This window comes from Quercus lobata, chromosome 7 (assembly GCF_001633185.2).
Source record: "Quercus lobata isolate SW786 chromosome 7, ValleyOak3.0 Primary Assembly, whole genome shotgun sequence".
Classification (NCBI taxonomy): Eukaryota; Viridiplantae; Streptophyta; class Magnoliopsida; order Fagales; family Fagaceae; genus Quercus; species Quercus lobata.
In genome coordinates this window covers 20,276,622-20,304,400 of record NC_044910.1, presented here as the reverse complement: position 1 = coordinate 20,304,400, position 27,779 = coordinate 20,276,622, and the positions used below count along the sequence as shown (strand labels likewise).

Sequence of the window (27,779 nt, the reverse complement as noted above, 5' to 3'; positions counted from 1 at the left end):
TTACTTCAATTAAAAAATAAACAAAGCAAAAAACCTATATGAATTATCTGTTTCCAAATTACGAATGGCAGAGGCAATAAGTCGGTGTAAATTTTCGTGTTTATCCGCATTTTTGCTCTATACCCAAAACGCAACTTTTATAAAAAAGTTACGTTTTGGACTTAACCAAATGCAAATTTAGGACTGACTTTTTTCAAAAAGCGCTTTTTGAGCTCACAATGTGGAACCAAACTGGCACTAAAGAACGTGGACCCATTTTACACAGTTTTCATTTTACTTGCGATAGTGAATAGTTATGTGGTTTCATAAAGTCATACTACTGTTAAGGATAAAACAAAGTACAACTAGTTTACAACCACAACAACCAGAATGACTGAGAGAGACTCAAAGCCAAACCTGTGTGGGAGAACAGAGAAGAAGGTTTCGGATAAAACACAAATGAAGCAACTACCAATCTTTAAAAAATTAGCTTTTTGAGGCAAAAAGTTAACAGCAATGATATGAATACAAAATAATCAGGTTGACAACCCGAGTTCAGAGGTCACACTATGAGTTTTTGTTTTTTTAAACAATTTCTTTCGAGTAGTACTAGAGACAAAATAAAGTTTCACAACAATTTCACAACATTCTTAAATTAGCATAGCAAAAAATTTAAATTAGTGATTATGATGGGCCTATATCTGAGTTGGCGTGTTAATTTAAGAATGTTGTTGTGAGAGATCAGAAAACTCGGTTGCTCTCAGAAAAGGGTGTAGGCATCGGCACATTCCCTTTTCAGGATCATATGGAGTCGCCACTTATTTTATCAGTAAAATAAGAAAACTTTACAAACTATAATATATCTGGAATAGTTTGCATTGTTATTAATTGGAAACAATCACATCTAGGTAGAAAGAACTTCACATTGCTTTGATTCCTAGGTATAATCTAGTAAAAAAAGGGAAAAATACAAAGCCTTGTTTTCTAGTTACAATCTACCAAAAATAAAATAAGACACAAAATCTACCAACCTAAAATTCTAATGTTTAGGGGCTAGGTTACAGGGTGGGAAGGTGTTAGGCACCCACCTTGCCTAGACAGAGTCTGGTTTTTTAGACTTTAAATGACCTTTAAAATACCCATTAAAAAATGATATGCAAATTATTGTATCAATATTCCTAGATCTAAAGTTGGTTAATGTGGAAAATACTAGATGTAAGGACACGATTCGTAACGAACCACAACAGTGTTGGGTTCGCGTGTAAAAAGGCGCAAACAATATCATTTGTAGAGCGTGGGTTTGAAAGGCTAGACCTTGGTCACCAGGCGGTGGGTTTTTCGTGGTGTTCATACATGATTAAGTTGTCTTCACCCCTGGAGTCTTTCTCCTGGAGGTGGGCTGGGAGGCTCTGGTTTTTGGCCATTTTTTCCAGCCCCCTTCATAAATTATCTTTTTCTTCTTTTTATACTAGCCTGTGTTTTTTTATCCTTCGTGCACGTGTAGGATTGACATTCCAAGACTGATACTTGTCCCATCAGCCCATACCCAGAGTGGTTGGGGGTGGTTGAAAAAGCTGGAGAGTATGGCTCTGCCAGGTGCAGAGTATTGAATGGTAGTAAGGGCAGCTTTCCCCGATCGTTACACTTTCCAGCATACCCTTTTCTATTGGCACAGATATTTTAGATTTTTTTTTCAAGTCGTTTCTATACCATTTTTGCCCTTTCTTCCAAGGAGATTTTGGACTGGCCGAGGACTAAATTATCCTCGGTTGTATACCAATGCTATTTTGTACTTGCATTACTGTGCCTGGGCCATAACCTTCCTCGGCTTGGGCCTTTGGGCCCCAACGGATGAAGGGAGCTGGCCCAAAAATTGTTGAGCCCCACACTAGATTTGTTGTATTTATGCAAGGAGAAATCACATCTGAAGTTTACTTAGGGAAAAGGATTTTTAAGAGAAGTTTCAAATTAAGCAAAATGAATTTTTTGATAAAAAATTCAAATATGATTTTTAAAATAACAAGGAATGGATTTTTTTGCTAAAAAAAGAGTTCCCAAATCTGATTTCTTAATTAAATAAGAGAATGAATCTCCAAAAGGAAAATCCAAATCTGATTGTTTAATTAAGAAACAAAATGGTTTAAAAAAAAATTGCAAATATGATTTTTCAAAGTAAAAAGGAATGAATTTTTAAAATAAAATTCAGATATGATTTGTAGTTTTGGAAAACAATGAAGATTTTGAAAAATAATTCAGATCTGATTTTTGTTTGAAGAAAACTATGAGGTTTTGAAAAATAATTTAGATCTGATTTTTAGTTTAAGAAAACAATGGGGCTTTGAAAAATAAATTCAGATCTGATTTTGTTTTAAGAAAACTATGGAGATTTGAAAAATAAATTCAAATATGATTTTTGGTTTTTGAAAACAATGGAGATTTGAGAAATAAATTTAGATTTGATTTTTGGTTTACATAAAACAATGAAGATTTGAAAAAAATAATTTAGATCTGATTTTGTTTTAAGAAAACAATGAGGTTTTGAAAAATAATTCAGATCTAATTTTGTTTTACATAAGGTAACAGATTTAGTATTTAATCATATGCATCACATAACTACGTGAACACACAGAACATATATGCATAAGCAAACATACATCATATAACAAAAAAAAAAAAGAGTATCAAGGCAAACAAAAGGAAGAACATGTTAAGAGCATGGAGAATTGAATCAGTTATATGAACATGTAAATTAAGAGATGGAAACTTACTGCATGAACGTATTCCACAAGGAGAGAATTACTACAAAAATCAAGAAGAATGAATTTTTTAAAGATCTAAAATAGGAGCCACTTAACAAAAAAGAAATTCCTAAAGCAAAGTTTCCAGAATTTCTTTAACGTAAGAGGAGAGAGAGAGGGTGATGATTTCTGATTTTAACTTCCTATTTATAGAGGTTTGGTGCTTAGAAAATAAGTTAGGTTTGATTAAATACAAATTAGATTGAATTCTTACGCCTAAAAAATCGAATCAGATGTGCTTCGGCTTGATCCAGTTTTTGGGTCAGATTTGGAGCTTATGCCAATCGGCATTGTGGAAGTGCCAATTGGCACTCTTTGATGCTCGGCCCAGTTTTTAGGTCCTTAAAATAATAATTATCTGAAAGATAATTATTAAAAAAAAACTCAATTATCAACAACTCCCTTATTATCTGATCATCTATTTTATTCCTATGCAACCAAGCTTATTTTTGATCAATCCAATAGCCAATCATATAAATTACTTAACTAATTTTAATTATTTACCAATCAAAATTAATTTTAATTAATCACACGTGATCAGCTTCACCCACAAATGCATGCAGACTATGAAAACTTGATCTCGTGATATCTTTCAATTTGATGGTCCGTTTTGGGAATTGGACATATCGTCGTGACTGTTAGAACCTCAAGATCATTTTTATGATATGTGATGAATGATTTAATGCATGAAATGCAACTATGATTTTTTGGGTACTTGAAATGGTCATTTCAATCATCTTCCAAGATTAAATTATGAGTGCAAAATTGAGTGTCTATAGATGTGAAATTATTGTACAATTTGTTGTGTCCCTAGCATTATTATTATTATTATTCTTAATCTATTGGCTAATATTTAGGGCCTAATTAATACTCTTATGAGCCTAAACACCATACTCTTGGCTCATGCTCACTAGCATCCTCGATGGGACTGGGTGCACAGTTATGGTTCATCTGGATCCTTTGCTCCCACAAACATGGACCTAGTGGCTTGGGTACCATTATGGATATGTCTAGCTAGAAGACGCCAACTCAGGTCCCCCTACCCATTCTTCGTTCATCAAAAAAGAAAAAAAAAAGGTATAGAAATATCTCTATTGGTTAAAATTTGGGGGCCTTGTTTCACTTGAGAACCTTAAACGATTGTCTAATTAATTGGCCTAGTGGTAGGGCTAGCCTTGTGGCATAGGTGATAATTTTAATTGGGCCTTTATGTATTTTAAATATCACTTAAATAATATTTAGCTAGTGTTTTATATATATTATTTAAAGTCCATTTTTCTTACTATGACTAATTAACTTAATAGTGATTAAGTTAGATTCTATTAGTCTTCTTTCTTCTTCTTCTTCCTCTCTTTTTGTGTGTGTGTGTGTGGAAAAATCCTTTTGTAATAACAAATGTTATTACAAAAATCTTACAAGTTGATGTGACAATAAATGTAATTGATGATACTTCAAGAAGACAATAATAATAAAAAAAAGAAGATAATAAATGAATATTTGAATGAATGATGTTAGAGATCCTACAAATTTCACAACATGATTATTAGAAAGATGTATCACTAGTCACAAACAAAAAAAAAAAAAAAAAAAAAAAATTTCAAATATGCATTTATTAGGTTATTGAAGTCCACCGATCATCTTCATTGCCACATCAATTTATAAAAGATATATATCTTTGAAAAGAAAATCGCTTGTTGCCCCCAAAATGCATTTTGGGGTCTTTCTCAAATAGTGCTAAGCCATGGCCTAAGTGGTCTAGGCCTAGGGCCAGCCTTGGCTTGAAAGCCATTGGAAAACTATAAAACCAACAACTTTATTATTATTGATATATATGAGAAAAAAAATCACTTATTGCCCCCACATTTTGGGGCCTTTCTCAAGTAGGGGACACTAAGCCATGGTCTAAGTGCCCTAGGCCTAGGGACAACCTTTCGCTCAATGATGGTTTTTGAAAACCATCGACCTCTCCTAGAACCATATTCCCCCACTCCCAAAATATGGCCTTTTGGTTTTTTTAACGTGTGAATGAAATCCCATATTAAATAATAATAACAAGAGCGAATGATTAATATAATATAGTTGAGTTCAAATTCATAGATTTAAGTTTTATTTATTTATTAAAATAGTGGTTTTATATGTTATATTAATTATATTAATGCTAGTCTTTCTCAAAAAAAAAAAAAAAAAAATTTATATCAATGCTAGTAGAATTTTTTTTCCCTCTTTTTCTTACTGTTAGTTGAAACACTGAGGGACACCACCCATCGATATTTTGATTATTGTATCAATTGTTTTTGACTTATTTAAGAAACCGAGTCAAAACCAATCGTACTGAATTGTGTACACCCATAATGATTAACGAAAGCTAAGCAGTGTATATCATTGGGTTGGATTAGTTTTGGGATTTTCTCAACCCAACCCACCTCATCAATTAGGAAAATTATCAATTTGAACCATACCTACTGTAGGTAATTGGGTCGGTTGTCTGTATTACTTATACTATTAGACTTAGGCCCACTCAAAACATTTTTATCATTAATAAAATTGAATTAATTTGAATTGAGTCTTCATTAATAACAGCCTACTATTTTTTTTTTTTTTTTTGAGAGAGAGTTTCAACCTATGGTTTAGACCAAGACACCAATCAATTTTTGGTGTAGGCAGAGATTGAACCCTAAATCTCTTACACAACTATCGGAGATCTTACCAGTTGAACTAACTGGAACTCACAATAAAAGTCTACTAAAATTGACAGTAGTCTAATGATGTAAAATAAGAGTACGTTTGGTACACTGAATGTGGATTATAACAAGAATGATAATCTTTATTACCAAGAATAAAAGGTGTTGTAATGGAATAACTAAACCTATTTATTAGTTTAGTTGTGAGTTGTAACATTAGAATAAAACTTATGATCTATTTTAGGAAATATCTCATTCATACAAATATATTTCCTAGAAAATAATATATTTTAAATTTTAGAGAGATGAGTTATTTTTTGATGATTTTTTATTTTTATAATTGTTAGGTGAATATGGAAAGTTTATTTATTTGGAAATATATTAATGTTAGAAATTATTATATCTACTAAGGAATAGTTATTACAACCCTTTTAGAGAGGAATAATTATTCCTCATTTTAAAGAATAACTATTTATAAGGAATGACTATTCCCTGTAATGAAAACATAACCAAATTATTGAATAGTTAAACCATAGGAATAATTATTACATTACAGTGCCTATTACAGTTTACCAAACGTGCCCTAAGATACTAATAAGTCAGGTTAGTTCGGACTCATTGTTTGTAAAAGTCAAAAATCCAAACCAAAATTGAATCAACCTGACAAAATTCTGAATTCCTGAGACCAAACCAACCCAAGCCTTCGGATTGGTTGGTTTCATTGTGTTATTCGGATCTCCCAAAGCACAAGCTAGATTTGATATTATTACAAATGTTCACGTCAATAAATAATTGGATTGTTCTAGAATTTGTAAGGCCCGAGCATCAACTTGTCTAAGAATTTCTTCTATTACACATGTAATAGTTATGCACATATTAGAAAAAATATTTAGTCATAATAGACTAGCATGATAGTCTTAGCAAAAATAAAATAAAATTTTGGGTACGTTTCATTATACCCAACTCAGCCCATAGCATGAGTGCTGCAAATTCTCTCCCATGTACATATTTTTTAGGATGGACAAAACTTAGGTACAGTACCTTATGTGTTGTTCCTTAGATTCATCTTTTAAGATTCAGTTATGTAACTACTTAACTAAAAAATAAACTTACATCCCATAAGAAAAAATCCACATGGCAGAATCTAAAGAAGAGAATCTAAGGAACAGTACCTAAGTCTTGTCATTTTAGAATTGAGTAATTCAAAGACCATATTTTTTAAAACTATTTTATATAGTAGATTGTAACTAGTTGTTTGTCACTTTTACATGAACCCATATTTTTTTATCAACTATTTATAGTTTAATATACTAAAGTTTGGTACAAAATGATGAGGCATTTGAAAGCATTTGATAATTGGTCCAATGGATGAATTCCCCCAAAGGGTTCTCCATTTTCACATGAATCCCACACCTAAATTTACTCCTACTTGTTAACTTTTGATTGGATTTTAGCTTTTTCAAATAAATATGGTAGATTTATGTGAAAATGTTAAAATCCAATCGAGAGTTGATACATAAATAAAGGGTGAATTTGGGTGTGAATTGAAGTTGGGTATAATGAAATGTACCCAAAATTTTATTTTATTTTTGCCACATTTTTGTAAACTAATTTATATAGTAGATTGTAATTGGTTGTTTGTTACTTTCACATGAACTCATTATTTTTTCTCTACTGTTCATAGTTTAATATACTAGAGTTTTTCTTTAAAACTATAACCCTCGCCACTCCTCAATGATCCAAAAGGCCTTTTCAGCATTTGATAATTGGTCCAATGGATGAATTCCCCCAAAGGGTCCTCCATTTGGGTGAAAAATGCTACTTGTCAATTGGGTGTTTTTACTTAGATGGGGCCTCCTACATACTACTAGACCAGTTCCAACTTCTCTCTCTCTCTCTCTCTCTCTCTCTCTCTCTCTCTCTCTCTCTCTCTCTCTCTCTCTCTCTCTCTCTCTCTCTCTCTCTCTCTCTCTCTCTCTCTCTCTCTCTCTCTCTCAGATGGACCACTTGTCACACAAAAGTTACAAAACATTATAAATAAATAAAAAATAGAACATTTCAAAACACCTACAACGATAATCCCTAAGCCTAGACCTAAATTTACACCTACTTGTTAACTTTTTGTTGGATTTTAGTTTTTTCAAATAAATATGGTAGATCCATGTGAAAATGTTAAAATCTAATTAAGAGTTGACACATAAGAGCATTCGCAGCCCAAATGCTATATGGCATATGTTGAGATATTTTAGCATTTCAGCCTTCAAATGTTGCTCCAGCCGGACTTGCAAAATGTGTCAATTGTAAAAAATTTTACAATACTGCTATAGTACCATCTTACAAATAAGATGGTACTGTAGCAACATTGTATAATTATAAATTATTATTATATTATCTGATTCTTCTCTATCTTCCTTTCTCATTCTTTCATTTCCTTCTCTCTCTTGTCTTCTTTTCTCTTGTTTGTTCTCTCCTCTTCAGACCCAAAACCATGGTGGACATGAACGTCATCACCAAACCAACATGGCCGGACTCACTGTCACAGGCCCCACCGCAAGCCACCTGACCAAGCCTCTCTCTTCTTTCTCATCCCCTCTCTCTCTCGCCATCGCTGCCAACGCCAAGCTTCTCGTCTTCTCCGTGGATCGTGGTGGGTTGTGGTGGATCGTCTTCTCTGTGGATCGTGGTGGATCATCTTCTCCTTGGATCGTCTTCTTTGAGTTCTGGATTGGGTTTTTTTTTTGGTTGTGATCGGTGCTTAAAGGAATTGGTTTGATTTTTTTTTTTTTTTTTTGTGGGTTCATGGTGGTGGAGTTGGGGATTGCCGTGGTTTGGTTTGATTTTGATTTTGTGGGTTGCTGTGGTTGCCGGAGTTTGTGGCTGGGGTTTCAAGCAACAGTTTGGGTATGTTCTAGTAACAGGTGGTTGTGATTTGGGTCTTGGGTTTTGGGTTTGGGTTTAGGGATATATTATTTTATTGTGTGAAAATATTATTTTAATAAGTAGAATAGGAAAATAAAAGTTGGGATGTTAGGAGTATTGTAAAATTGTATTGTATAATTGATAAAGTGACTTTTTGAGATGGTAAAATAAGATGAGATGAGAATTTCGGTTGTGGATGCTCTAAACAAAGTGTGAATTTGGGTGTGAATTGAAGTGTGTCTTTAGCATTACTCCCCCCTACCAACACAATAATGACACTCATGCTTCTCTAGTGGATGTGATAAGTGAAAAGTGAAAACTTATAATATTATACACACCTTACTGTACACACTTTGCATTTATAAAAGTGTCATGCTAACAAGTGCCCTTAGGACATTTGTTAACAATTCATTTTAAGAAAGTTTTGACACAACTTTCATGAGAAAAGAAAAAAAATTGTCAAAATATTATTATTTTTTCTTTTCTCATAAAAATATTTTTTAAATGAATTTTTAACCAGTGCCTTAAGGACATTCGTTTCATAAAAATAGTAACTTAAAATTGGAGTGAAGTCAAGATTTCATTGCAATTTTTGCATGAAATTAAAATCTGTAACAAGGTGTCCATAAATTAACAATTCAGCCGCAAGCCACCTCCTACGCATAATAAATTAATAATTAGTGCATCGGTACTTTATCTGAAAGGCGATACGGTCATACATGTGATCTTTTTATTTTTATTTATTTTTTGGTTTAAAGGATACATGTGATCTTTGACTTAAGAAAACATCATTTCAAATTTAAATTTCGATTGTGGGAGCTTGAAAATTGCTCATCAACGTTAAATTCATCAATCATTAGGAAAAAGATGGTATCATTTAAAACGTTAATGGCGCGCATATTTAATAGACTGACATTATCTTTTTTGGGATGATCTCTAATTGTTGGTTGATTTTCTTCTAAGTACTATTTAATTTTTTTTTCCTTTTTTTTTAGTACTTAAATTTTTTTTTTTTTCATTTTTTTTTAACATCCACACAAGATAATGTTGTTCAACTAGTTTCACACCTACATCTAAAAGGGAAATTTTAACCAAAGTTCAAAAAGATATAGATTACAACTACAAGATTAACTTTCATAAATCATATTCACAAACAAGGACGAAATCAGAATTTTTTTCATGGTGGACAAAGCATGAATAAATTTTTTTGAAATTTAAGAATAAATGATATATTAAGATTCAAGACTAAATTAATACATAACAGATAAAGCTAATATGTACTAAATGTTAACTGTAGGGTCTCGATTTACAGTCTAAGCCCAAAATGTATGGGATATTGGCCCAATGAGCCCAATACAATATATTTGTAGAGAGTGAGTCGATGAACTAGGCTTTAATGAACTAAACAACGGATGATACTGAATTGAATGACAATTAAACACAAATAAGAGATTTTGATTTTAATAGACTTTCAGTCCAAGGAGGTCACCCTTGTATAAGTTAATCACAGATGGATACAAAGATAATTTAGATTGCTACAATGCTCTATCTCTATTTTTCCGATCCTCTTCTTATGGAGAGTCTCTCACATTATATAGCTCCCTTTGGGTCATCTTGGTCTTACACTTGTTGATCATCTGAGCTCCTACTTGAGTACCCATCCCATCAGACACCCTCTCTAGCTTTTTGTGAGTTGTGGTGGCTAAGGCAGTATTGTTTAGAGGTTTTCTCCACATAAATGCGTCCAGAAAAGTAGCTGCAGTACATTTAATGTGGTGGTGACAGCCTTCCCTTAGATATTTTTGGGTTTCCTTCCTTCTCATATGTTCATGAGGTACATCCCTATCATTGGAGCTTCTTGGAGGGTCACTCTAATTGCTGGAGTACATACTTGAACTGCGTTCATCATATCTGAGGAGGAGTTCCTCCTTGGACTATCTTCCATTCGTTCCTTACTCATGAGATTTTAAATTGTGATTTCTAATAACTATTTGTTCCTCCTCGGATCATCCAACATCCTCGGACAAAGCCCAAGACCCAATGTATGATTCTGGGTCCTTACCCCTACAATAGCCCCTCAAAATCCCGGTTTTTCCTCTCATTCGAGGAGAAAAAGTGGGGTTTTGATTTTTAGGAGATAAGACCAACTGATTTCTTGATTCACACGTGCGGGAGTGCGGTTTTACACGCCTTATAATTGCTACTGACATTTTGTAGCCCACGAGGCAATATTAATTATTTTAGGCGGCTTTATGTTCCTCATATCCAATGATGAGGCGCCAATCCAATGGTTGACATTTTTCCTAGAATTTTGAGGGGGAGTATTCCCACTTATTTTCTCCCTCTATATAAAGTCTTGAGGGAACTCATTTTCTTCTTTACTTCACAAATCTTCTAGTTCTCTAGAGAATTCTAACGCCCTGTCTCACAAAACACTCTAAACTCTTGAGTCTTCACAACTCTTTCTTGTAAGAAGTCTTCGAAAATCTTTCTAAAAGTCTCAGAGATTAGCATACTTGTTCCCATAAGTCTTTATTTCTTTATATTCTTCTTTTTCTTCTCGGCCTTCTCCTCGGCCTTTCTTTTTTAGAAGCCTTTCTCCACGTCATTTCTGTTTAATTAGATGGGTAGATTCAAGCACTTAGTAGACTCACCGACCGGTATGGAGGGTTTTAGGGCCAAATACCATATCCCACGGGGGGTGGTTTTAGAATATTGTCCTCCAGACCGAATACTTACTAACAGAGAGGTGGGTCAAGTCGTCATTCCCATGATTGCTTTCATAAAGGGAGGAATGACGCTTCTCATGGGTAGGATAACTAGGGACTACCTGATTAACCACAGATTGACCCCCTATCAATGCGCCCCTAACCTATTTAGGGTCTTGGGCTGCGTGGACGCTTTCAACGAGCAGATGGGCTTAGGGCTCACGTGGCATGATGTGGTTCACCAGTACGAGTGCCACAAGCTCGCCGGCACCAGATACTATCTTAAGTCCCAGTCTAAGGTCGTCAGGTTGATATCTTGTCTCCCCAAGTCTAATAAGGGCATGAAGGATGACTACTTGATTGTCTTTAGGGAGTGGAACAATGATCTTCATTTCCCAACTCGGGCGAGAGAGCCAGGTGGGGTACCTCTAGGATCAATCTCTTTGGCAGGGGATTTTAGCTCTCTTATTTTTATTATTATTTTTAACCTGCCTTAACATTTCATCTTCTCGGATAATAGTCTCAATTGATCTAACCGTAATCTTCTTCTCGGATGCTTTTTGCAGCTAAAAACCACGTCACTCCGAGACTAAGTTTTGTTAACGTACCAGGTCTTAACAAGTTGCTAACGTTTGAAGTATTCATAGGGGAAGACATACAATTAAGAGCTGCTCATTTGATTTTAGATTACGAGCCTTTGTCTCATCAATTCCAGGACGTGGGGCAGGCGATAAGAGCTGGCGACTTTAGGTTGAACCACATAAACGTATCCAAGCCAGGATTTTTGGCTTGGAGAGATCTTCCCCCGGTTGTGTTGCCACCCCAACACGTTCTTCAGTAAGTAGCTACTCTAAGAGAGGAGTTGGCCTCGTCTCGCCATTCTTCAGACGCTGAGATCGACTAGTTCCACTTTGGAGAAGAGGAAGGGGCTCTAGAAAGGCCTGTCGAGCTCTTGGATTTCGAGACCGAGTCTGATAGGTTTTCTATAGTCCATTATCCCAGATTAATAGTCGCTCGGCCAGACACTAGTTTTAAGGAATGAGAAAGCATGAATTTGAAGCAAAGGACGGGTTTAAAGGGTCTGATGGCCAGTAGGAACAAGGGACAAACTTCTAAAGAAGCCCCTAAGACCTAGGTTGCTCCTAACCTTCCTCTTCCTCCCCCCTCACTCCTTACTGACCTCGGACTGAAAGACATTCTGGATTTAAGGAAGAAGAGGCCAGCAGAGGACTTGGAGGAAGGTAAGGTGGCACCTCAAAAGGGCGCCAAGCAGCAGAAGAAGTCCAAGGACCCTAAGGACAAGAGGGCCAAGTCGGTAGACAACCGAGACGAAGCCGAAATACGTTGAGGGCAGTGCACTTAGGCCCCTTGGCTGGAGATGGATGGTGCTCCCATTAGTTGGGACGCTTTGATTTGGGAGTCTTAGAGGGGGTATGCCACTTACCTCGTCGAGGCTTTGGAGCAACCTCTCCTCCTCCCCCGAGACATGGAGGGCCTTAGGCGCACCAAGCAACCAGATCTCTTCATGTCATTGAAGAGGGATCTTGCAATGGTAAGCTAACCAACATCCCTCTTCGCTAAATACTAAGCCCCATATGTTCGTTCATATATGCATTTACTTTCATAACCCCTTTGCCATTTTTATGCAGGTTACTCAACAAGTATATGTAGCTGAGGAGTGGGTTAGGAACGCCCGTGATGAGGTTAGGGCTGAGGCTAACTCCCAAATTGAAATTGAGAAGGCTCTTGGAGCCCTCAAACAAGAACAGGCGGGGTTGTTTGAGAAGCTCAAGGAAGCTATCCAGGCTCGTTAGAGTGCTGAGGCGGGTTTAAAGACCACGGAGAGGCAAGCCGAGGATATGCGATAGCAGCTGCATATTACAAAGATAAACTTGGCCACCGAGAAACAATCTATTTTGGACCTCAAGGCAGAGTTGCAGAAAGTCAAAGACGCAGCTCGGGTGGCCAAAGAAGCCGCTGAGGCCTCAATGAAGGCATCCTACGAATGTGGGGTGTAGGATATGGAGGCGTGGCTATCAGAGGAGGTGGCTGTAGTATGCAGGGACTACTGCACCGAGTCCTGGGGAGTGGCAATGGATTGGGCGGGAGTCCCTGCAGACTTCGAGCTAAGGAGGGACGAGAATATCTTCTTCCTAGAGGATATTAGAGAAATCCCTAAGTCGGAACCTCCTCTCGAGTAGCTCCTTTCTACCTAGGCTCCCTTTCCTGATGCCAAAGTTACTGAAGGGCCTAGAGTGGGTAAGGAAGCTCAGCCACCAATGAAGGATAAGTCCTCCGAGGACTCCCTCACAATTAGGGATGTGGTCTCCCAGGCCAAGGATGCTTAGTTTAAGTCCAAAACTGACGATGTCCATTCCAAGGCTACTGATCCTAAGAAAGACCCTCTCCAAAACAGGGCCTAGACTCCCAGATGTAGGATTTTCTTTCGTAGCCCCCCACCTTTTTTTTATTTTTTTATTTTTTTTTTATTTTAAACTTTTGTAATGGCATTATGCCCTCAGATAATATATTCCCTTTTTGTTGAATGAAAAGTGTTTTTCTTTTAATCTCTTGTACCTTTATTGTTGTGTGTTTCGAAGCTTATTACTGTCATAAATAGTATTGAATTGTTGCTATTCTAACTTTAATAAAAACCGGAAACAATTATGTATTAGTGACAAAGAGATTTACCCCATGCTTGCACAGTGAAATGACTCATTCAAAATCATCAGTCCGAGGGGTTGTGCATAATTCTGGATCTATTCTGAAGTTTAGTAAGAGATGCCAATGGGTGTTAATTTCACCTAAGTATGTGGTTCAAGAGACCTGACATGCCTTGGGATCTGTTTAACATTTATAAAGATGCCAATGAGGGTTAATTTCACCCAAGTATGTGGTCCGAGAGACCTGACATGCCTTGGGATCTGTTTAACACTTATAAAGATGCCAATGAAAGTTAATTTCATCCAAGTACGTGGTTCGAGAAACCTGACATGCCTTGGGATCTGTTTAACACTTATAAAAATGCCAATGAAAGTTAATTTCACCCAAGTATGTGGTTCGAGAGACTTGACATGCCTTGGGATCTGTTTAACACTTATAAAGACTGAATAATAGGAAGTATAATGCCTTTAATAAACAAACATGTTGACAAAAAAGGACTTTCATTAATAATAATACCTTTTCAGGTTGTTTACATTCCACGGGCGTGGTATTACATTTTCATCTAGATCTTCTAGAAAATATGCCCCTATACCAGCCACGGAGGTGATGCGATATGGTCCTTCCTAATTGGGTCATAACTTTCCTCATGCTGGGTTTTTTGTAGTGCCCAGAACTTTCCTTAATACCAAGTCACCAGGCACTAGTGGCTTTAGTTTTACCTTGGCATCATAACCTTGCTTGAGTTTATGTTGGTAGTATGCCAATTGGACCATTGCACTTTCTCTTCTTTCTTTAATAAGATCTAAGCTCTTTTCTAGCAACTCATTGTTACTGCTTGGACTGAATGAGCTGGTCTTTAGCATGGGAAAGTCCATTTCTAAAGGAATAACAGCCTCGGCTCCATTAGTCATCGAAAAGGAGGTCTTCCCTATTGATCTACGAGGTGTGGTTTGATACGTCTACAGGACATGTGGCAGTTCTTCCACCCATCTTCCCTTCGCATCATCCAACATCTTCTTGAATCCGTTCACTATGACCTTGTTAACAGCCTCGACTTGTCCATTCCTCTGGGGATAAGCTGGGGTAGAATATCTGTTTGTAATTCCTAATTCACAACAGTATCTCCTGAAGGACTTACTATCAAACTAAAGACCATTGTCCAAGATAAGGGAGTGACAGACCCCGAATCGGGTAACAATATTTTTCCAAACAAAATTCTTAGTGTCCACATCTTTGATGTTTGCTAAAGGTTCAGCTTCAACCCATTTAGTGAAATAGTTAGTGCCGACCAGCATATACCTCTTGTTCCCTACTACTTTGGGGAAATGGTCAACTATATCTAAGCCCTATTGAGCAAATGGCCAGGGGCTGGATAGAGCGTTAAGAACTCTTCCTAGCTGGTGTATGTTTGGTACAAATCTCTGGCATTGATCACACTTCTTCACATACTTTTGTGCTTCTTTCTGCATATTTGGCTACTAGTAGCCCTGAGTGATGGCTTTGTGAGACAAAGACCTACCTCCTGTGTGGCTTCCACAAACCCTTCATGTAACTCCTCGAGGAGTAGTTCTGATGCCTCAGGATGGATGCAGAGTAGATATGGCCCAGAAAAAAAAGCATTTGTACGAATTTTTGATCCTCGGACAGCTAGAAATGTGGCATCTTTCTCCTGACCTTATCAGCTTCTGATTTGTCTTTCGGTAAGATGTCCTTTCTCAGGTATAGTACTATGGGATCCATCCAACTAGGCCATACTCTGACTTGGTGAACATGAACCACTTTTCCCTTTACCTTTGTGGGTTTGCGCAAGTCTTCTATAAGGATAACTCGAGGTAAGCTCTGCCCTGAGGAGGTTGCAAGCGTGGCTAGGGAATTGGCATGTGTGTTTCCACTCCTGGGGACGTGCGATAGGCTGAAGGATTTAAATCCTGATTGCAAATGCCTAACCTGGCTTAAATACCCTTGCATTCTCTCATCTCTTGCTTCTTGTTTGCCCTTCACCTGGCCGACGACTAGCCTCAAGTCTAAGAACATCTTTACTACCTTTCTTCCCATTCTTTGAACCATGGACATTCCCTCCAGTAAAGCTTCATATTCAGCCTCATTATTTGTGGCCGAAAAACCCAATCTTAATGATTTCTCGATGATGAGCCTTTCAGGTGAGGCCAGAACTAGTCCCACTCCAGCACCATCAATGTATACCTTCCAGAATAAAGGGTCTTGCAGGGAGATTGTGCCAACCGATTTTCCATCCATGTTTTGTGTTATTGCTACTTCTTCTGATAGGGGTTCAGTGAACTCGGCCACTAGGTCTGCAAGGACCTGGCCCTTGACAAAAGTACGAGGTATGTATTTGATGTAAAAAGCCCCCAGAATTATGCCCCATTTAGCAATCCTCCCCGTGTAATCAGCACTTCTAAGTATGGCCTTGAGTGGAAGCTAAGTTAGGACGACAACTGTGCTTGGAAGTAATGGGGAAGCTTTCGCGTACCATGCACTACTGCCAGGATGGCTTTCTCTAATGGTAGGTAACGAACCTCGGCCTCATGTAGTGACTTGCTCACGTAGTAAACTGGCCGTTGTATGCCACTGTCAACTCGTATCAATACTAAACTCACGGCATGATGGGCCACAACAATGTAAGCAAATAGAATTTCATCAACCTCAGGGCTGGACATGATAGGTGGATGAGAGAGATATTCCTTAAGCTGTTGGAAAGCTAAAACACATTCCTCGGTCCACTCAAATCCCTTCCATTTATTCATCAACAGGAAGAAGGGTTTGCATCTATCCGCGGACCGGGAGATAAATCGGTTTAAGGCAGCAGTTATTCTGGTTAGTTTCTGAACTTCCTTTGGATTCCGAGGTGGTTGTAGATTGTTTATTACCTTAATATGGTCGAGATAAACCTCGATTCCCCGGTGAGTCACCATATAGCTTAGAAACTTGCCTGACCCCACACCAAAAGAGCACTTGGAAGCGTTAAGGCGTAGCTTGTGTTCCCTCAGAATTTCAAAAATATTTTCGAGGTCTCCCACGTGCTTAGACGCCACTTTGCTCTTGATCACCATGTCGTCTATATATACCTCGATACTCTTGCCCAACTGTGGCTCAAACATCTTAGTCATCATCCTTTGATAAGTAGATCCTGCATTTTTCAAGCCAAAGGGCATTACTTTGTAATGGTTGTTTCTAGTGGGAGTGACAAAGGCTGTCTTCTCCTGGTCATCTAGGGCTAGTGGTATTTGATGGTATCCTTGAAAGACATCTAAGAAACTCATTCGAGGATGGCCAATAGTGGCATCCACTAGCTGGTCTATTTAAGGCATAGGGAAGGGATCTTTTAGGCAAGCCCTGTTTAAATCTGTGAAATCCATATATACTCGCCATTTCCCATTTTTTTTCTTCACTACCACAGTATTGGCCAGCCATTCATGGTAGAAAACTTCCTTGATAGCCCCTGCTTGCTTAAGCTTTGTCACCTCATCTTTGACAGCATCAGAATGATCTCTAGATGAGCATCGAGGAGGTTGTTTTTTGGGGGTAATAGATGGATTGACATTCAAATGGTGTCAAATGAAGTTTGGGTTCACCCCCGGAGCTTCATAGGCACTCCACGTGAATACATCCACATTTTTTCTAAGGAACTCAATTAGCTCTTTTCTCTCTTGGGGAGGTAGTTGGGAGCCGACCTGGAAGAACTTCTCTGGATCATCAACAACAATGATCTTTTCTAAATCTTTGCACTTCGTTTCCTCGGTTGATCCATTATTGGGCAATACCGGAGTTCTTGATTGCTATAAGTCATTTTCTGCAGAGGCCGAGGACTCAGCATTGGGCCTATGTAAGATGGCAGCCACCATGCACTACTTAGCCATGGACTGATTCCCTACAATCTCTTTAACCTGGCCATCGGATAGATACTTCACCTTTTGGTGCAAGGTAGAAGAGACAACTTCTAAGGCATGAAGCCAAGGTCTAGCCACAATAGCCGTGTAAGGTGAATAAGCATCCACCATAATGAAGTCCACTTCCACCACATTCGAACTGGTCTGTATGGGTAGTTTAATCTAACCTTTTGGAGTAACAGTTTTCCCCTTGAAACTTACTAGAGGAGAATCGTATGCCGTTAGGTCCTCGGGTTTCAAATTCAGCCCCTTGTATAGGTTGGGGTACATTATCTTGACAGTACTTCCCTGGTCTACCAACACTCTATTCACATCATACCCCCCTATCTTGAGTGTGACCACTAAAGCATCGTCATGAGGTTAGATAGTTTCAATCTTATCGTCAGCTGAGAAGCCAGAACCAGTGGGGCCTCTATTCTAGCTCTTTTTGGCTTTGAATTGCTGTTTTCAGTGGATAGTTGAGCCACAGACATCACTCTAGAGGGACAAGAACCGGTCCTACCGGGGGTAGCGAAAATGACATTGATCGTCCCCAGAAGAGGTCTTAAAGAAGCATCTCTTCGGGGATCCGAACTTGTCTTCTCCGTTTGGCCACTAGAATGGTGCAGCAGCTGCTTCAACTTCCCTTCTCGGAACAACTAGTCCAAATGGTCCCACAAATACTTGCAGTCTTCTATAGTGTGCCCTTGGTCCTGATGATATTGGCAATAAAGGCTCTGGTTGCGTCTCATGGGGTTTCCAGCCATCTTGTTTGGCCATTTGAAGAGTGGCTCGCTCTTAATCTTCTCTAGAACCTGATGCATTGGTTCTCGAAATACTACATTAACGGTCTGGGTGTTGGTAGACCCTAATTGTCCAGCAAAATCTCTCTGAGGTCAGTTGTTATTGAATCGGTCCAACTTGAAATCTCTCATCTCCTGAGAGATAACTTTAGCCTTTTCTTTACCCAGTTGCTGGTCTTCCTCAACCCTTTTATACTTGTCAATCCGGTCTATGAGCTGACGCAAGTTGGTGACAGGTTTTCCTGTTAGGGACTTCCTTAAACCATGCTCGGTTGGGAGGCCGTTCTTGAAAGTACTGATGATGACGTTATCAAAGTTACCATCTATCTCATTGAACATCTCCTAGTACTTGTCCGAGTATGTTTTCAGGGTCTTCCCTTCTCACATGGACAAAGACAGTAGGGAGTCTAAGGGTCGAGGGACCTTGGTACATGTGATAAAATGAGAGCCAAATGCCCGAGTGAGCTCCTTGAAGGAATCTATATAATCTGTCCTCAGGCCGTCGAACCATCTCATCGCCACGGGTCCTAAACTGGATGGGAACACCTTGCACATCAAGGCTTTGTCCTTAGAATAGACAGCCATTCTTTGACTGAAATGGCTTACATGCTCCACCGGGTCTGTTCGCCCATTATAGATGGTGAATGTTGGCCAATGGAAACGCCGAGGAAGAATTGCCCTTTCAATCCTATACATGAAGGGTGACTTAGAAATCTGGTTCAAGGCTTTGCTCATCGCATCATTTCCCAGCCCTCTTTGAGTCGGGCTCTTGCATTTGCATTCACAGTGGTGCTCCTCTTCATATGAGAAGGATTCACTAAGAGAAGTCCTTGATCTATGTCAATAACCACTATCCTTCTTGTTGTAGGAAGAGGAATTAATGGGGTGGGAGTTCGTTTTCATTGTGTATGGCGTAATTTCTTCTTTAGATGGTCGATTTCCCTTTGCATGGCTTTATTATGTTGCTCTTAAGAGACGTGATTCCCAATTCGAGAGTGGCTTTTGCTTGTATGCATAGTGTGCACGCTGCCCTCTTGATCTCTCCTATGCCCAAGGTTAGTGAAAGGATTTTCACATTGAGATGCTATGGATTCTGTCTGGTGTGGACTTGAAACTACCATAGTTGACCGTTGTTTTCACTATCACACAAGTTCTCCCCACAAACGGCGCCAATTGTAAGGTCTCGATTTACAATCCAAGCCCAAAACATATGAGATATTGGCCCAATGAGCCCAATACAATAAATTTGTAGAGAGTGGGTTGAAGAACTAGGCCCTAATGAACTGAACAACAGATGATACTGAATTGAATGACAATTAAACACAATTAAGAGATTTTGATTTTAATAGACTTTTAGTCCGAGGAGGTCACCCTTGCATAAGTTAATTACAGATGGATACAAAGATAATTTAGATTGCTACAGTGCTCTATCTCTATTTTTCTGATCCCCTTCTTATGGAGAGTCTCTCACATTATATAGCTCCCTTTGGGTCATCTTGGTCTTATACTTGTTGATCATCTGAGCTTCTACTTGAGTACCCATCCCATTAGACACCCCCTCTGGTTTTCTGTGAGTTGTGGTGGCCAAGACAACACTGTTCAAAAGTTTTCTCCACATAAATGCGGCCAAAAAAGTAGCTGCTGTGCATTTAATGTGATGGTGGCAGCCTTCCCTTAGATATTTTTGGGTTTTCTTCCTTCTCGTATGTTCATGAGGCACGTTCCTATCATTGGAGCTTCTCCTCCTCGGACTATCTTCCATTCGTTCCTTACTCATGAGACTTTAAATTGTAATTTCTAATAACTATTTGTTTCTCCTCGGATCATCCAACGTCCTCGGACAAAGCCCAAGACCCAATGTATGATTCTGGGCCCTTACGCCTACATTAACAAAATATAAATAAAAGGAGAGATACAATAGATAACTCAATGGTTCTCAATATATTTCAAAACAATCATCTTTCAATATAGAACTTGATATTCTTTTTAAATTTTTCTAAAAACATTTATAATTTATTATAGACTAAATTTCATAGCAATTTTCCTTTTGGTGTACCAAATTATAGAGTTCTTTAAAAAATCTTCTTCAATTTTTTTTATTTTTTTATTTTTTTATTTTTTATGAACCTAGTTGTGATAATATTTATGGTTAAAAATATGTTCTGTAGTTTATTGTAGAAATTAGAAGAATAAGCAAAAGTATAACTATTCTATAAACAAATTGGGAGGCTGCTAATCTTTTAGTTCTTACCAACCTCTAGCATAATTAAAAAAAAAAAAATGATGATGAATAAAAAACATACATGTGCTACAAACCAACAATCATCTCTATTAATGTTGTAAATTCCATTTAGATGGCTGTTTCGGTTTGTCTATTGAAACTGAATGTTTTGACACAGTTCTATAGCATACTATTTTGGGGTTACTGCAATATATATAACAATAAATAAATAAACCTAGTGCTGCATGCCATAATGTTCTAACACATCATTTATCAATTCAAATAAAATAATCCACATTCTTATCATCATTATATAATATATAAAATATGATAAAGTAAATGGGAAAATAAAAAACACATTCTTAAAACAAAAAATGTCATATGTGAGTAATGCAAATGAAAAAGAAAACATATTCGTATTCTGGGAAAAAGAAGAAGAAGCATATCATAGGTGAATTAAGTTATTAAAACAAAAGAAAAAGAGTTTAGAAAAAATAATAAAGCTTTTTACAAATTCCAACCAAAATCATCACATTTCGGTCGGAATTTAGGACGAGGTGGAATAGAATGATGTTTTGTACCGGTTAACTAACCAGAACAAAATGAAATTGACAGCAATGATCTCTATAAAAAAGAAATTTTTTCTTTTTGGTTTACTAAATTTTAGCTTAATGAAATACCATTAACGTTAAAAGGGCAACAACAACAACAAATAAATAAAGATGTTTTATGTTAAAAAATCTTATTTTTAAGAGAAGTATCACATGTCTTGGGCTAGGTGTAATTTTGGGAGATCGATTTATTTATATAAACACACTTGCGGGTTGTAATAACAATAATAATTATTAAAACCAGTCAATATTTCGCGTGATGCGCGGGTATGCTATTAGTTAATTTTGAAATTTTTAATATGAAATTATTTTTATGGCTTGTCTATAAAACTCATTACATCTTATAATACTTGATAAATAATTTGGATTATGTAAAGTTGTGATTTCCAATTATATTGTGTTGGTTTTAATTCTGTGCCAAATTTGATTGTAATTTCTTCAATCATTTTCCCTGTATGTACGTGGGTTTATTTGTAAGGGACGAGGGTGAGAGATCAATGAAGAATCAAGCTTCAAAAGTTGAATTAGTGGATTTCGCGACTAGCTCGTGAGAAGCAACCCGCGAAAAAGCCACGTGTGAAGCACATGATTGGAAGATGAAGAGTTATGCCAGGCTGTCAATTTTGCAACTGTCTCGTGAGAAGGGCCAACCCGCGAAAGTTTCTATTTGGCAAAAAGTTGTATTTTGCTTTACCAAGTCTTTATCCACACTATATATACCCTTATTACCCACAAATTATAAAGAGTGCTTTTTAGAGAGAAAATCCTAGAAAATACACTTGAGAGTTAGAGATTGTTATACCCACAATCATCTACACATTTTCTTGTGATTTTTCCTCAACTCATACCTCTACATCTCTAGATCTTTGAGAGGTTGCTAGCCCAAACACTTACCACACCCATTCTTAGTGTAAAGTGAGATTTTGGTACTGCTGGGAAGCATTGGAATGAGTCATTCATTGGTGGATGCAATCGGGCTAAATTGCGGGATCTGGAAAACTAGAGAAGACAAGACTCCAAGAAGTCTGTTGGTAGCAGGAGCTTGGAGGGTTCAAGTACATGGGGTAGACTAGGCTTGGAAGGTCTTTTGTTATTCGTGTACTCCAACTTTATTCTCTGGTGGATTGATTTCGACTTTGAAAGCTCGGATTTGTGCAAAAACCCAAGAGCTTATTCAAACTCCCAATTAAAAATTATGGCTAGATAGCTTTTACTCTAACTTATACTAAGTGCGGAACAAGAGTAAATAAGCGTAAAGAATCGTTAACACTACCCTAAGCCATATTCATCTATTATCAACAATAAAATGAAAGCTTAAAGAGTAGGGAAGATAGATGCAAACACAAGCTAACATCGAGACATGTTATCGAAGAGGAAACCGAAGAACTCAGCGAAAAACCTCTCTGCGACCCTCCAAGTCAAAATTGATCCACTAGAGAATAAAGTTGGAGCACACAAATAACTAAAGACCCTCCAAGCCTAGTCTAACCCATGTACTTGAGCCTTCCAAGCTCCTGCTACCAACAGACTTCTCGGAGTCTTATCTTTTATAGCTTTCCAGATCCCACAATTCAGCCTGATTGCATTCACCAATGAATGGCTCATTCCAATGCTTCCTAGAAGCACCAAAATCTCACTTTACACTCAGAATGGGTGTGATAAGTGTTTCGGCTTGCAACCTCTCAAAGATCTAAAGATGGAGAGGTAGAAGTTGAGGAAAAACCACAAGGAAATGTGTAGATGATTGTAGGTATAACAATCTCTAACTCTTAAGTGTATTTTCTAGGGTTTTCTCTCTAAAAAGCACTCATTATAATTTGTGGGTAATGAGGGTATATATAGTGTGAGTAAAGACTTGGTAAAGCAGGACATAACTTTTTGCGAAAATAGAAAGTTTCACGAGTCCTTCGCGGGTTGGCCTTACCTGCGAGATAATCGAGAAAAATTCGACTTCTCGGAGCCTTGTCTTCTCTAGCTTTTCGGATCTCGCAATTCAACCTGATTGCATTCACCAATGAATGGCTCCTTTCAATGCTTCCCAACAGTACCAAATCTCACTTTACACTCAGAATGGGTGTGGTAAGTGTTTGGGCGTGCAACCTCTCAAGTATATAGAGATGGAGAGGTAGGAGTTGAGGAAAACCATAAGGAAATGTGTAGATGATTATAGGTATAACAATCTCAAACTCTCAAGTGTAATTTTTAGGGTTTTCTCTTTGAAAAACACTCCTTATAATTTGTGGGTAATGAGGGTATATATATAGTATGGGTAAAGACTTGGTAAAGCAAAACATAACTTTTTACCAAACAGAAAGTTTCACAGGTCCTTCGCAGGTTAGCCTTACCTATGAGACAGTCACGAAAAATCCAACCTAGCATGACTTTTCATCTTCCAGTCATGTGCTCTACACGTGGCTCTTTTTGCGGGTTGCTTCTCACGAGACAATTGCGAGCCATTCGCGAAATCCACTTGTTCAACTTTTGAAGCTTGATTCCTCACCGATCTCTCACACTCATCCTTTACAATTAATCCCACACACATATAGGGAGAATGATTGAAGAAATTACATTCAAATTTGGCACAAAATTAAAGCCAACACAATATAGTTGGAAAACACAACTTTACAATCTTCCCCTTTGGCTATTTCGTGACAAAACCCCTAAACAGACTCTAAATTTAAACGTGAGTTTGGGAACATAGAAAAAACTCACTCACACCTAATTCTAGAAGCTGTGAAGCACTTACACCATATACACCTGTATCTTGAAACACTTGCACATAACAGCAAAACTTCATTAGGCTCAAGACAAGTAGAACACAAGGCACGTATGAGGAACAAGTAAAAATGCGATCAAGGTAGCAAATGATATGGTAACATGAAGCATAACTTGATTAAACATAAACAGTCATTAGGAAATGACTACAATGACTATTTATCAAGAAAATGATCATCCAGACACGCAATGCAATTAAGAGCAATGCTAAAATCAATTACATGTCCAACAAACACATGATGCATTAAAGAAACTAAAGCTAAGAGCAATAGAAAGCAATAAGCATCAAAATGGCTATAAAAACCAAGATACAAAACAATACTAAAGAAAACTAAGTTTTAAACTAAAGTACTTGAAAGCTTTAAATGAAAGCATTGTAAACATCTAAAAGTTAAAAAAAATTAAAGTAAACTAGATACCACCAAAATAAACCAATGTATACTAAAATTTTCTACTTTGCTACTTCGCTACTCCCCCTCAAGCTGTACTCCCCCTCAAACTACTCCCCTTTTTTTATTGGAATGGCCAAAGAGACTAGAATGTATCAGACTCCGAATTTGATGCCAGCTTTGATTTCCTCATCATGTCATCAATCTAAGACGAGAGGGTAGTGATCTAGCCTTCAAGGTATGTGAATTGAGATGTGGAGTAGCTGATGTGTGAAGCTAGCATTACATGAATCTCTTCAACCCTTCCGATTAGAGGATCAAGGCGATCGGGAGCTCTTGTGCGTGCTTGGGAAGAAGGTTGTGCAGTGTCCTCCGAAACTGAAGTTAAATGCTCGATTTCGTCTTCGTTGTCTCCTCCTTCTTCATCAGCATCATCTCTTGGAATTTGAGAGACACCAACAGTTGGTCCGAGGATATGAGCTTTGATTCAGATGATGGTTTGCTCACTAATAGGATCTTCCCTTTGCATCACTTGTAGTCCACTTGGATTCTTCACCATTGCCCTTAAAATAAGAGACATGACAAGGCTTGGGAATGTTAGAGTTAGCCTTGAATTCCTTTTTGTGATGCATTTGATGAAGAGGTGATAAATGTGACTGCATATGTCGATCTCCTTGTGAGTGAAGAGATCAAATAGGATTATGGTCATCGGTCTTGACAAATTTGTCAAGTTCTTCACCGGGTAGAGGTTGAAGATCATGATGTAGGCTAAAGCTCACATTTTCAGGGTGAATGTAATGGTGCGCAGGGCCTTCTTGTTGAGTTGTCCACCAAGGATTTCCACGAGGGGTTCTAGTTTCTCCCTTCTCTCATCATATTGTATAAATGTGTGTGGAGTCATTGGTCGAATCTCCAAAACATCTTGAATTGATTCCCTTGTGATAGAGAACTCTCTCTCTCTTAGCCAACAGTTGATGTGATTAGCATTTGCGAAGAATTCTCGAATGATAATTTGAAAGACAACGCCCATCGGATTAAGCAACTTCATCCATGTCCTTTCTTTTTGAACACATCTGGAATGAAAGTGCCCTCTAGAGAATCTAAGTCCACAGTCCTCTTTAGAATGATTGGAGCTTGTTTGTAGTGATCATTGAAGGCCATATCAGCATCATCGTTGCGAAACGAATCTGAGGACGTGTGGGGACACTTTGAAGGTTTCTTTGTGGCCTTTTTCTTAATAGGAGAAATTTGCAAAACAAACACAAACACAAAGAAACAAAGACAAACAAGGAAACAAACTTGATTAGATACAAGTTAGTCCACAAAAATGAACAAAAGTCCTAAAAAGAACATAAAAACAAGCAAACAAAGTCATAAGGTCATGTTTTTAAGTGCTAAAAGTCTAACAAGACTTACATAGCATGAATGAAATGCAAAACATGTCAAGTGATCAAGTGTGTGCATGTGGTGTGCATATGAGATGCATGAGTAATGCATGACAAGGCACTCATGGGGCAAAGTGTGTGAAACACACAACTAATGTTTAAAACATGTTAAGAATGTAAAAAATTGGAAATCCCTAAAATTTGGTACTCATCGGAGTCCAAAACAACGAGAAAATGCCATTAAGCATTTTATCAAACACTTAGAGTGCATACAAACCACTAACATGTAAAACAATGCATGAACATGTTGAAATCTTGCCTAAATACATGTTAAAAAATGCCACTTGGGGCCAACACAAACACAAACAAACACAATGAGATACATCCCAATCAAGAAAATTAAAAATTTTGTAAGAAAATAAGATTTTCCCAACCCCTTTCAAAAATAACCTAACCCTAGAAATCCTAGAATCTAAGACTTAATCTAAGGAATTAAGAGTGTAAAAGTGTTAAAACATACCCTAGACGAGTCTTAGGGATGATTGTTCTTGAGTTTTTAGTGAGATTTGAGTGAAAGAGTGTTTTGGGTTGAGAGAGGCACGGAGGAGGCAAAAGAGAGTGATTTGAAAAACTGTTACTATTTGGCTTTTAAAAACTTCAACATTGCTCATTTCGCGGGTAAGCTTCTTGCTAAGTTACTCGTGAAATGGCCTTTGAAGCACTTTGACAGATTTCATGGGAAGCTTCTTCTCGCGAATCAGTCGCAAAACTATCTGTGTGAATTTCTGAAAATACTAAAATAGGCTTCCTCATTTTCGCGGGTAGGTTCTTACTCGCAACTTACTCACAAAAATGCATCGGAATGAGTTTTTAAATAAAAACAAAATGGATTGATTGGAAAAACTCTTAACACACAAAAATCATAAAAACACTTTCAAAAACATATAAAATACTCAAAAATATTTTTGGATTTGATCATCAAACAATTGAGTATACACATCACATTTGAACACATACAATCACACAAATGGAATAGGCATTCATTGAACATTAGACTTTGTGTTGTGTGTGTGAATCAAGTATGAACTAGTCCATTATCTAGTATGAAACTTCAATGATCAATTCAATTAAGTCATACACAACTAGTACGAAGTCAAGTGACCTATCTCACTTTTAGAAATGAACATCTATGACCCTTCACCAATGTGTTTACATTTGATTGAAAGTTTTTCATTTGATTTCCATTTTTCATAATTTTGATCAAATACAACTCAAATTCCTGAGAAATGATGCTGTGAACTTTTTGATATTTCTTTGATGAATAAGCCTTTGGCTTTGGCACCATACATTTTAATACAAATTTGCTTCACCTTTTCCTAGTCAAAATAGTTTTTGAAACAAGACTTTTTCAGCTCTTTCTCTTTTCAGAGATTGACATTTGAAGAGCTCTTTTGAAAAAGAAAAAAAATGTAAGGAGATATGTAGGCACAAGTCTATGCATGTATCAAGATCAAGCAGGTCTATTGACCAACCATTTATGACAAGCTTGAAGATCTATTTACAACAATCAAAAGTAGATTTCTAGATGTTGCTCACACTTAAATGATGTGCATACATAACAAGCTAAGCTCATAAATGTACTACACCATTAGTACGGAGGTACTATGCCAAACTCACATGTGATATACACAACACAAGCAATCAAACTTTTTGATATTTTTCACTTTTTATGGGTTTTTGAATTTTTCAACACACTTAAAAACAAAAAAAATAATGTAAGATCAACAAAAACAAGGAAAACAAACAAAGAATTGTAAAAGAAGCATGTTTAAAATGGAAGCAATGACACAAAAAGATTGCATATGTTATGATGCATGAAACTATAACCCTAATACGTTGGAAGTGTTAATGCATGGGCATAACAAGTGATCATGCATAAGTACCATTCTTTACCCACAC

At 37.3% G+C, this 27,779-nt stretch overlaps 1 protein-coding gene across 1 annotated transcript; it reads right to left on the bottom strand.

Annotated features, from left to right (window-relative positions):
* Nucleotides 1-15,396: 15,396 nt before the first annotated feature.
* LOC115951734 lies at nucleotides 15,397-16,820 on the bottom strand. The gene is made up of 2 exons (XM_031068886.1): nucleotides 16,287-16,820; nucleotides 15,397-16,188 (listed from the first exon to the last, which is right to left on the bottom strand). The coding sequence occupies exons 1-2, from the start codon at nucleotides 16,818-16,820 to the stop codon at nucleotides 15,397-15,399; spliced, it is 1,326 nt and encodes a 441-aa protein (XP_030924746.1).
* Nucleotides 16,821-27,779: the final 10,959 nt, after the last annotated feature.